We start from the raw sequence: 12,314 nt of genomic DNA, 5'->3' as shown, positions 1-12,314 counted from the left end.
TTTTTTCTTAAGATGATGTAACAGTGTACAGAGGAAACCCCTGTAGCCTCTCATCTGAGTTAAAACTCTCTTTCTCTGACCAATACAATCTGTAAAAACTCAGTCTATATTACAAACTGCCTTTTGCAAAGCCAACAAGTGGAAAAGTTTTACTTAAGTTGGCTCTGAGAGGGCTTTTGGACCACATTAGGGGGAGGCTGTGTCACTCTTCGACATGCTTCCTCTTCAGAGGGTGTTACATGTGACTGGATCTGCATGAGTTGCACAATTTGAGCCAGTCCAAGACGAGAGGAGATCCTAGAACCTTACAGTTTGTCCATATAAGGCTTTAATTACGAAACAAGAAATGGATACAAATGTTTAAAGTAAACAAAATTTGAAAAATAAAAACAAAGAAAATTTACCTCGTATGTTAAAATTGATTATTACAATGGTGATAATGAAAACCAATGAGCAGTCATTATTTAATTTAAATTTATAGTGGACCAACAGAAAATGTGTCATCAAACGTTGAGCAGAAATGCAGTCTATAGTTTAGGTAACTGCCACGCACAGTAACTTTATTCTTATATGGCCTTCTTATCTTGAAGGCCATGTAAATAAAGGATGGCAGGAACCTGTTCTCTTAATGAAAAATTGTAGGAGCTGTAAGCTTAATTTTAATCTAGTTTATTGCATCCCAAATTCTATTCTCTTGCTTATATCTCTACATCTGCTCCTCCTACTCTTTATAGCTTAACTCTAGAACTGAAGTACTGGAAAGAGGATGAATCATTAGAGTGATGAAAATTGAATTAAATATCAGAGGATGATGAAGGAGGTTATGTATAATACACTTTTCATGTGGTTTTCATATGTTTTCTGTGAATGTATATCTTTCAAAGTTTTGGCAGACTATTTTGTCGGTAATGGTAATCTAATGTAGCTCGTGTAAATCAATATACAGCATTAAGTCATGCAAATATTGAATTGGTGCGGAAAACCTCGGCTTTTATTTTGAAAAAGAAACTCTCCGAAAAGTTTGAAGACACGCCTCCCCTGTGACGTCATTCCGAGTACGGAAGTTAATCGCTCGTCTTTCCCACATGGTGAAAATGGCTGCGAATGGGGAAAAACAACAAGGCCACAGACCCGGCATATATAAACAGAAAAATAAAGGCCACAAACATGGCAAGCACCGGACGAAAGGTGAAATTGAGAGAGAAAACAAAGGTAAGCCGTGTTCAATTATAAAGCGTTTCTCAACAACTTGTGTTAGCTGTGCTTTGTTAGCTTGTGGTTGTAGTGACGGCTCTGCACACACACGTGTTGAGTTTTCGGGCAAATTAAGGAGTTGAATAAAAATTGATTACATGTCAGTGGCGGGATTTTACACTCTCGAAGAAATTGGTAAAAAAAATAAATTGGTAATATGCGTTGGTTAACTGGAGGTGTAGCCTACATCTCTCGAGTTGCACCGATACCATTTAAAGCACTGGGAACAAATCGGGTCCCAGATGCCTCAGGAGAGAAAGAGCAGTTGTCATACCATGTTAATCTGAACGAGTTTGCTGTCGGAAAATGCTGTCAGATTTCAGGTTTCAATTACACACTGTAAATAGAAGTATAGAGGAAGCTATTTCAAGATTTTTGTCATATACAAAACAATGAAATGGAAGCATTTGAGGTAATGACACGAAACAGAAATTTATATAGATAAAAAACAATAAATAAATAAAACATACATTTAGGGATGTTAATGGTTTAATGGACATGAGTTTAGGAAGGACATAATTACTCTTTGATGATAAAACAAATAGAAATATATCAGTATAATGGGTTAAATCGTAGCAATAAATATATAAAAATGATACAAGATCAGATATTGTACAAGGTTATCTTGTCAAATAAATATGATCAATGCCTAATGTTCTATTTTTATTGTTATTATTCCAAAGATGTGAGGATTTAACACTGAGATAATTTTTCACGTGATTCATTGTGTTTTTGTCTGGATATTTGAGTTCATGAAAATGTCAAAGACTTAATGGAATGCAGACACTGTAGGCTGTAATGCATTCCATTGTATCAATGACAGGACAAAGTATGGCCTTAGAATTGATCTCTTGAATAAAAACTTCATGAAATCTAAGAAAAATGAGTATTATGAGCCTCACAAATCGAGAGCAGTCAATTTTGCAGAGCTTTTGTTTGATTACACTGAAACTGCGACAGCAAAGATATTGAAAATCTGTCTCATAATACTGTGAAGAGTTGAAGATTATTTACCACTTGTGTTGCACTCAGTCCAAATACTACCTGATAGTTTTTAAAGACTCTAAGAGACTTTGAGTTTGGATCCTGCACAACACAGTTTTAATCATTTTGTTGACCTTTCTCTCAGGGAGAGTGTCAGTGACGGCCCTCACCAAAAAACAGAGGAAGGAGCAAAAGAAGATGGACAGAAGGCACAAAGCCAACCAGCTCCGCAGGAATAAGAAAGACATGGTAATTCTGTCATATGATGAAGAGCAGTCTTTGAATTCCTAATCAGCTCTGCGGAGATTCCATGGCTCATGTTTTGTGTTTTTTAGGTGCTGACCGAAAAGAGACGTCTCGGCAGCAGGGACGGTCCTCCTCATTTGGTCGCTGTGCTGTCCCTCCACGCTGCAGTCGATGCTGGTGCTGTTACCAAACTGCTGCGTGGGGAAGGTGCTGGGGGTGTCGTACATCAGGAGCGGTGCATCAGTGGCATCAGTGACAGTTTTGGGATGCTTCTTCCTCGTTTTAAACAAAGGTTCACCTTTTTAAGCCACAGCACGGGTAAGGATCGAGTGATACAGGACTATTGTTGGTCAAAAAAACTCAAGTTGTATGCAGTTAATTTTTACTGGAATAGGCTGAAGTCCTCAGTTATGGCTAAACCTTTTTGAACATGAATGTATTTATTAGTTTTATATATAAGAAATAAAAATAACTCAGAACTTTGACTCTCATTATAGAACTATTTAAACCAAGTAACAATTGATTACAATATGTTATATGTCTTAAATGTACTTGTTTTTCTCTTGTCTTTGTTATGAGCATTGTCCCATTCTGAAGCTTCTTTGCATATCTTTAAACAGCTGACATGCACTCCCTGCTGGATGTGGCAAAGATTGCAGATAGTCTTGTGTTCGTACTGGACTCCACTGAAGGTTGGGACAGTTATGGAGACCACTGTTTGTCCTGCCTCTTTGCACAGGGTCTCCCCAGCCACGGTGAGTGTAAACCTCAACACACTGCTGGAGCTTTTGGACTCAAAATATTTTACACATCATTTTTTAAAACTTGTTTGTGGTGTACATTTTATAAGCCTCTGTCTTTCTGTCACCCCGTGCAGCCCTGGTGTGTCAGGGTGTGTCTGATCTCCCCGTGAAGAAGAGGGTGGAGTCCAGGAGAGCTCTGTCAAAGATCACAGAGATCCGTTTCCCTGACGCCCGTCTCTTCCCTCTGGATTCAGAGCAGGATGCCACTCTTCTTCTCAGACACCTGGGCACTCAGAGACAGAGAAAGCTCGGTTTCCGATCCAGGCGATCCCATCTTTTAGCTCAGCACGTCACTTTTACGCCCAACATGCCTGCTGAGGGAACAGGCGGGGGACCCACCGGCCTGGGCACCCTCTGTGTGTCTGGGTATGTGCGTGGACGTCCTCTGCAGGTTGACAGACTGGTGCACATCAGTGGACACGGAGACTTTCAGCTCAGTCAGATTGATGCTCCATCAGACCCTCTTCCACTCAACTTAACAGCAGCGAGACCAGCAAAGCCTGGCAAGGGGGGAGACGTGGACATGCTGGTACGTTTTTGTGGACTCGGAGTGATTTTATTGATCAACTGTTGTTGAATTCAAAATCCAAAAATGCTTCCCCGGAAACAAAAGTTGTTATAACGTGTTTATTATTTATAGTCTTTATAGTCTTATATAACATGACAAATGTGTGTTATGCATATATATATATATCAACATTTAGAAAGTGGTAGAATATAGTTTTACCATTATCTTTATTTATAGCTTTACTACCTCTATAATAAACTACCTTAGCAAGCAATGAAATCAGCAAATAACTGTCAGATTGTTATACTTTAATTTAACGAATGACAAGAGTTGCTGACTGGGAGATGGTAAAAACGGCTCAATACAATTACTGAAAGTAAATCACAAATCCATGTGGTAGTTACCGGGCTAGATTTACCCGTGTGATCTGTGTTTCCCACAGGTTGGAGGTGAAGACGAGGCTGCGGTGAGGGTGCTCATGAAAGCAGACCCATCCTGCAGGGAGAACCTGCAGACAGAGGCCGAAGTGGACCCCATGGACGGAGAGCAGACGTGGCCGACGGAAACGGAGCTGCTGGAAGCCGAAGGTGCAGAAGCAGGATTTACACATTATAGCTGTATGAGGGAAGAACTTGTGTTAGAGCAGTCACTACTGATTTGATTTGTTCTGGAAGTCCTTTTGGATTTGTTAAAAAAACACAACCACTGAGTCAGAGAAAAAGTTCTGCGCAGCTATGATGTCACCTTCAGATAACTCACGCAGATCACACCTGCAATTAATTGTCACAGCTTAAATTTGTAATCCCGAGGGTCTCAGTTTCGTTCTCTCTGGCGACACCCAGTCTGTATTACTGCAAATGCAAAGGCTCCATCAGTGGGCCATAGGCTCAATCACCATTGTGTGACCTCATTCAGCCATAGATAGTGACTTAACAGACATAAATTTAAATGAAAATCTTTGCGATTATTACTTTAAAGTCATATCTGGAAACCAGAAATGTCTTGTGTAGTAAAATGGCTTTCTTGATTGACATATAATTAGTTGTTATTTTTAATTTGGCTCTCCAAATTAATCCTGCCACAATACGATGAGACTCCAATTGTTTTGTTTTTTTCTCTCTGCTGTTTAGAGGCCAGGAAGATCAAACGTGTGATGAAGGTCCCTAAAGGAACCTCAGACTACCAGGCCACGTGGATTGTTGATGAAGACGAGGAGGAGAACGGAGATATAGATGAAGAAAGCAGCGAGGACGACGATGACAATGATGACATGTTGGATGAAGCCATGGATGGTGACGATGAAGAGAATAACTCTCAGGTACACAATAAGAATATTTTATCTACTGCTGGACTGTGATCTTGCGCAGGATGTTGAGGACAGTAATCTGTGGAGAATAAGGGTCTGTGTTTCCGGGGTTGCATCAGTGCATACGTGACCCACGGTGGGTGCACCTCGTCGCTGAGAGGCACTGTTTGTTTTCTCAGTGTCTGCCTCTGGCCTGCAGTGCCAGGCTGCTCACCACAACAATAGTGTTTGGAGTCCCGAGAGAAGCCTCCTGTCTTCCTGTCCTGTGAACAGAACTTCCTGTCTGGACGGAGGGAGGGGTTGAACATTTATTTATTTCCAGCCCTGCTTGAAAAGAAGTCGGGGAAACTCTTCCTTATGCAACGGGTTCATTACGATCAGTGATTGTTATTAGCATGTGTTTGATGTCAGGGTTCGCGCACAGGATTACGTATTTATGTCAGGGTAACAATAGGGAAAATGGTGCTTCAAATGATAATGATTATTATTATTGCAGCGAGGATGTTGGAAAGGTTGTGAATCAACCCCCTGCTGGGCGCTTTCCCCCCATGTGTCTGCCTCTTAATGTAATCTGCCATTTTAAGGAGGACTGTAGAGCATGTTGTCTGTGATGATTCAATTCCTCATAAAGAAATATTGTTCATGGAAGTTGAATTTCCAGACACTCTGAGAGTGAGTCGTTTGTAAACACACTGTGAGTGGAAAAAATTCAAATATATGCAAATCCGGGATTCCCTTAGTTTAAATTCTGGAAACTCCCCGTCACACACAGACATGAATAATGTTACACAACAGTTCTCAATACAGTGTTGTTATAGTGGCTGGGCGAGTCTAGTTTTTGTTTGGCTTTAAAGACCCCCTCCAGAGAAAAGCAAGTGTTTAAACTTGTAAACATCTCCATGTGGTGTTCTTCATGTGCTACAAGACGTATCGGGGACAACGTAAGCAGTCACGGGGTGACGCTATGCATATCACTATGTGTAACCTATGGCAACCGCTTCGGCGATGCGCGAGCCAGCTGTAACCGTCGTCGTAATTTTCACAAACTCACTACTGACTACTAACGTTAACGTTACTACTACTAATTGCTACATTTCAAGCTAGCTAAGTTTCCACAAGTTGCCACTAAACGATGGCAGAGACGTGGTTTGTTTTCGGCTGTAATAGTAATAATAATAATAATGATAATAATAATACTTTTTATTTAAAGGTGCCTTTCATGGCACTCAAGGTCACTTACATCATATAATAAATACAACAAATGACACATTAAACAGCTAAGCACCAGTAGTGCAAAAAGGGGCCTATGCAGATTCAGGAATTTTTCATGAGAAGGAGGAGATGCCTTGGGAGGATTTTCTACAAGGTAATTAAACAAATTTTGCAGAAAAAATACATCAGACACAATTTATTATTTCAAGCAGAACATTTTATGTCTTAAAACATGACCGGAGCTGCTCTTAATAATAATAATACATTTTATTTATAAGCGCCTTTCAGGACACTCAAGGTCGCTGTACAAAAAACACAAACGGGAGTAAAAACACCAACAAGGGTAAAACAGACCAGATAAAATACATTAGGAGTGGGTGAGGGACAGTGCTTAGAGTTGGGGAGAGTAGTTGAGGCGGAACAGATGGGTTTTGAGATTTGATTTAAAGATCGGGAGGGTGGTGCAGTTTCGGAGGTCGGGTGGGAGGGAATTCCAGAGCTGGGGAGCAGAGCGGCTGAAAGCTCTAGCCCCCATGGTGCTGAGGCGGGCAGGGGGTACGGTGAGGTGGATGGAGGAGGAAGACCGGAGGGTGCGGGATGGAGTGGCAATGTGCAGGAGGTCGGAGAGGTAAGGAGGGGCGAGGTTGTGAATAGATTTGAAAGTATACAGAAGGATTTTGTAGGTGATCCGTTGGTTGATTGGGAGCCAGTGGAGTTGCTGTAGGATGGGGGTGATGTGGTGGGAAGAAGGTGTTCTGGTGATGATCCGGGCGGCAGAGTTCTGGACAACCTGAAGTTTATGGAGGGCTTTCTGGGGGAGGCCGAAGAGAAGGGAGTTGCAGTAGTCAAGGCGGGAGGTGACGAGGCTGTGGACAAGAATAGCAGAGGTGTGGGGAGTGAGGGAGGGGCGGAGACGGTTGATATTACGTAAGTGAAAGTAAGTGGACCGGGTGACGTTATTGATGTGTGATTGGAAAGATAGAGTACTGTCGAGGATGACACCCAGACTCTTAACCTGAGGGGAGGGGGAAACAGGGGTGTCGTCAATGGAGAGTGAGAAACTGTCAACTTTAGATAAGGTGGATTTGGTGCCGATAAGAAGGATTAATCTTTTACTCTTTAATACATTTACAGTGTCTTTACTTGGAATCTCTTTGAGTGCACTTGTTCCCCACGTGTGCGTCTGTGTTTGGTTAATATTGAGGCTGCTATTCAGGAAATGGGAAGGCAAGAAGCTGCCTTGATGAATTAGTATGATTATAAAGTTGCTTTGTATTAGAGATGTATTTCTTTTATGTATTTTAGTATAACTGGGACAGTATTGCGAAGATGAACTCCTCCTTGAAATATGTGCTGTACTAACTCGTAGTTGGAACAGTGGAAGCCACTCGCATTGCTGGTAAAGGGTCACCAAATTATGAACATCAAAGCCCTGTCACACAGGGTTCCTGGGGATGGATTTCTTTTAAATTTTTCCACCTGTTGTCCAAAGCAAATACTTTGGTATGGAGGCTGGTTTGGTTAACTCAAACTTTCTTTCCTCTTTTGGCTTCATTTTGTGACCAGGCTATCTTTTCTGAAATGCTGTTTGGTCAAAAATGTCTGCAAAGACAGGAAACAGGAAGAGAGTATGTTGGAGCAAACTTTACAATATCGTTTCTGCTCAGGATGCAGGATCAGGCTCTGAAGAAGAAGTGGAGGAGGAGGATGAGGAGGAGGAGGAGGAGGAAGAGGTGTGCTCCACAGAGCGAACAGGAGCAGACCAGCGCTATGATGAGCACATGGATGAAGCTGCAGAAGAAGAAGGCCTGAAACGCTACCGCGAGGCCCGAGCCAATGAAATGTTTCCTGATGAGGTGGACACGCCCCTCGACATGGCGACTAGAATCAGGTCTGTTCTCCCTCTTTATGTAGAACAAAGAAGAAATATAGAATTTAGGTTTTAAGGAGTCATATATTGTGAGATATAGTCTTTATACTCCTTTAATTCCGTTTCTGTCCTTTGTGTCCAGATTTCAGCGCTACAGAGGCCTAAAAAGTTTCCGCTCCTCTCCCTGGGACCCCATGGAGAACCTCCCTCTCAACTACTCGCGCATCTTCCAGTTCCAGAGCTTTGAACGCACTCGCCACCGCATACTGGCTGAGGCTGCAGCTGAGGAAGAGGGAGCCATGGTAAACAAACAAAAGAAACGGCGATGTATGTTTTTTTGATCATATATATGAAGCTTTACTGACTCTGCTGCCCCTTTCTGCCTCAGGTGGGCTGGTACGTGACGCTGCACATCATCGACGTGCCGTTCTCTGTGATGGAGAGCGTCCAGTCAGGCCGACCTCTCATGCTGGTGTCTCTGTTGCCCCACGAACAGAAGGTAGGATCCTGGAGTTTGACACACTTAAAATGAAACAAAGTCATATGAGAATAGATCATTATTGTTAATGACTTTTCTGGCCTCTTTATTGTTTCCTCTCTGCGCAGATGTCGGTGATGCACCTGTTGGTGAGGAGACACCCTAGCAACACAGAGCCCATCAAATCTAAAGAGGAGCTGGTGTTCCACTGCGGGTTTCGGAGGTTCAGGGCGTCTCCCATCTTCTCTCAGCACACCTCAGGTAAAACTCAGACCATCTGCACGAACTGGGAACTACTTATTTTGGGCTCACTCACATAGGCATAAATAACAGTTTCATTTCTGTTTAACTAGTGAACTAACTGGTTTCGTTTTCAATCGGCAAATTAGCAACAACAAACCATTGCCACTGCATGACCAAGTACCTATTGTGGAAAAGCCTGTTTTTCTGGGGCGATGTCATAAGTCTGCTTTGATAAGACACCAAATCCCCAAGAACCGGGCAGGATAAACATAATTCAAAGAGGCAGCGTACAGGAAGGTGGTGAGATCACTGCCTTACTAGATTTTCTGATTATAGGACTTTTTCCGTATACAGAAGTAATTATTTCTCGTATGACAGCGATATGGATTTGCTGTTGCTCCTCATCAATCCTATCAGCAGATTGATTGTAGAAGCAAGCGGTCTGTAGCCAATTTTGGCGGCTGGATGTGCAGCAATAAATGAATTATTGAGTGTTGAACTTGGCTCGGTTCTTCTCCAGCTGACAAGCACAAGATGGAGCGCTTCCTCAGGCCAGATGCCCCCACCGTGGTGTCGGTGTACGCTCCCATCACCTTCTCCCCTGCAGGAGTCCTGCTCTTCAAACAGAGGAACGATGGTGGGTGACTGGTTGCCTTTATGTTTGACTTTTGATCCATTCTGTTGTGTAATTGTTTTATTTAATAATCCACGTATGCTGATTCTGTTCTGGTGTTTGAGCTTGTGTTCTTCTATCACACTGTCTCTCTCTAGGCATCCAGGACCTGGTTGCTACAGGCAGCCTGCTCAGTTGTGACCCTCAGCGTGTCGTGCTGAAGAGGATAGTGCTGAGCGGACACCCGTTCAAAATCAACCGGCGCTCTGCGGTTGTCCGTTACATGTTCTTTAACAGGGGTGAGCGGACTTTTTTCCACTATAACTACAGAACATGACATAATGCTCAACCTCTCTGTGGCGTCGGGCTTCATGGTTTACTCTTCTTGTGTTTCTTTCTGTGTCAGATGACATCATGTGGTTCAAACCAGTGGAGCTGAGAACAAAGTGGGGTCGCAGAGGCCACATCAAAGAGGCTTTAGGTAAAAATTATTAAAGGATTGATATTCTAATATGTTGCATGGGTTTCACATTTTTGGGCGTTTATTGTTCACAGTGAAAAAGTGAAAACTGCATCATTCTGTGTTTCCAGAATTACATTTTTAAAAAGGTCGCCTCTGAAATGAGCCGTTCAGAACAGCTGCAGGTTTCTACGTAGAAACTTGCCTTCTTGCACTAGATTGTAGTCAAGTCGTCAAGATTTCAAATTATCATTCCGATACATCCTGGCGATTCTGGCTCGTACTTATAAGGCGGAATAACCGATCCTAGAGCAGCCATGTTTGCTACAACTTTGGAGTGACAGTGCTGTGTGGCCGCTCCACTACGGGATCGCACGGGGGCTACGCGGTCACTGCAAATACTGTCAGCCAATCGTGGCTAAGCTCTGACCTTTGAATGGCAAAACGGCTTGTTGGTTTCAGGAGGAAGGAGAGGCTCTGAAAAATTATTAAATTAAAATGTGTTTACAATTTTAAACAAACTTTACCAACGTGATTCAAAAAGACATCAGCATAATAGAAAATTGATCGCATCCCTTTAACTATCACTATTGTCAGCTGTTTTCTCCTGTGAGTCTGACTGCCTTATCTCATTTTTCAGGGACACACGGTCACATGAAGTGTGTGTTTGATAACCAGCTGCGCTCTCAAGACACCGTGCTGATGAATTTGTACAAGAGAGCGTTCCCTCGGTGGACGTATGACCCCTATGTGCCCTTACCGCTACCCTGGGTCAAGAACGAGTGCACCGTGGAGATGGACGACTTGGACATGGAGTAGTGGAGGGACGACAGGACAATGCGAGAGAGACACAGGACAAACTTTACATCAGTGTGGTCACATTACATTTTCAAAAAAGTGTAATACTTATTAATTAAAAGTATTTAGATCCAAAGTATCTCCTGTTTAGTTGAGTCATGCTTTCCATTTTACTCAGTGAAATATGAAAGCCTGCAGAGTCTGTTTCGGCCACTAGATGGCAGTGATGAATAAGTGTTCCTCTCTACTTTGTTCATCAACTCTACTATATGAGTAATTATCATTGCACAAATGACCGTAGATGTGTTGAGTGCTTTTGGTTTACACTAATAATGGGGTATTTTTCTATAGCAACAAACAAACAATAAGAGCTTTCACATCAGTCGTGTAGCGAGCACGTTACGCTGGCAGCTCTTTGAAGTCTGTGTCTTTTAAGCTGCAGCCACATTAAAAAGACACAAAATCCTTGTATAAACAATCTCTTGGACATAAACGATTTGAAATCATGGAAAAATAACTCCCAAGTTGCTCTTTTTACTAAAAGTTCTTCCCCATAATTTCTAAATAAATGACTTATGGCCTTTTAGATTTTGACAAATCGCAGCTGTCAGGTTCGTTTATTTATATAATCTTTTATCACAAACATGCCTCACTGCTCTGTACAGAAATCAGGCTGCAGAGACATAATTAATCAACAGTCTTGTGTTGAATTTCATTCACTGTGAAACAACACACAGTGCAACGCTGCTTGACCCATTTTAGCTATTTTAAGCTACATGGCATCAAAGAATCAGAGTGAGGGTGAGAGAGCAGAGAACAGCTTTAACAACAATTGTTCTCCTCACTCACTCTTGCTATCTACACTTCCATGTTATACATTGATATAATTTACAAGTTGTGTGCTTCTTAAAATTGTCTCCACGGTGATCTTACCCTCACCTGAAGCCTCCTTCTCAGCTCTATTCAACACACACGACCTCTCTGTTGCTTTCGAACTGAAGCTGAAATGCTCCACAGTTTTCCTCCTTTCTTAGGAATGCACAGATTTATGAATTGCAATATTTATCATAAAAGTGAGCTCTTGCATGCTTGCAGCTACATGATTCATCCTTGGGCTGTGTTGGGACTGCAGCACAGAGGCATGCCAATATGTCTGGGAAAGCAGAAGGTGAAGACTTTGGGATGGAGAGGAGAACATGATCCAAGAAATGGAGGGGAGCAAAAGTTCACTCTGTGCATTTTTATATGATTACAGTGGAAAGAGCTGAAGAAGAAAGATAATACAATTGAGAAAGACTAATGTCTTTATTGCCCATGGGGGGCAAGCTGGGAGCTCTGGACAGTTTTGTGGTAACACTCAATTTATTTCCTACTTTCCTGTTTTTTTTTTGTTGCATGTGTAAAGGCAAGGGCACAGTTACAGTGATGTGTTGAACACATCTTGTTAAAGCCGAGGGGAGGGGTGTTTTGTGCTCTGCTGGCCAATAGTTCATGGCAAGGGGAGGGGGAATTCAATACCCCCTCGATGGAGAATGCTTA

At 42.3% G+C, this 12,314-nt stretch overlaps 1 protein-coding gene across 1 annotated transcript; it reads left to right on the top strand.

Moving 5' to 3' along the window:
* The first annotated feature begins 1,069 nt into the window (after positions 1 to 1,069).
* Positions 1,070 to 11,101, top strand: tsr1 (TSR1 ribosome maturation factor). Its single transcript, XM_069668684.1, has 15 exons — positions 1,070 to 1,212; positions 2,384 to 2,487; positions 2,574 to 2,802; positions 3,105 to 3,239; positions 3,362 to 3,816; positions 4,238 to 4,382; positions 4,926 to 5,113; positions 7,981 to 8,204; positions 8,326 to 8,485; positions 8,572 to 8,682; positions 8,790 to 8,922; positions 9,425 to 9,541; positions 9,676 to 9,816; positions 9,924 to 9,998; positions 10,618 to 11,101. The coding sequence occupies exons 1-15, from the start codon at positions 1,086 to 1,088 to the stop codon at positions 10,794 to 10,796; spliced, it is 2,523 nt and encodes an 840-aa protein (XP_069524785.1). The 5' UTR covers positions 1,070 to 1,085; the 3' UTR covers positions 10,797 to 11,101.
* Positions 11,102 to 12,314: the final 1,213 nt, after the last annotated feature.

Source organism: Semicossyphus pulcher, unplaced genomic scaffold (assembly GCF_022749685.1).
Source record: "Semicossyphus pulcher isolate SPU_LCO1_2020_fin unplaced genomic scaffold, fSemPul1.0.p SCAF_19, whole genome shotgun sequence".
In the NCBI taxonomy this organism is placed as follows: domain Eukaryota; kingdom Metazoa; phylum Chordata; class Actinopteri; order Labriformes; family Labridae; genus Semicossyphus; species Semicossyphus pulcher.
The sequence above is the reverse complement of the archived record's forward strand: the minus strand, read 5'-3'. Positions and strand labels throughout refer to the sequence as shown.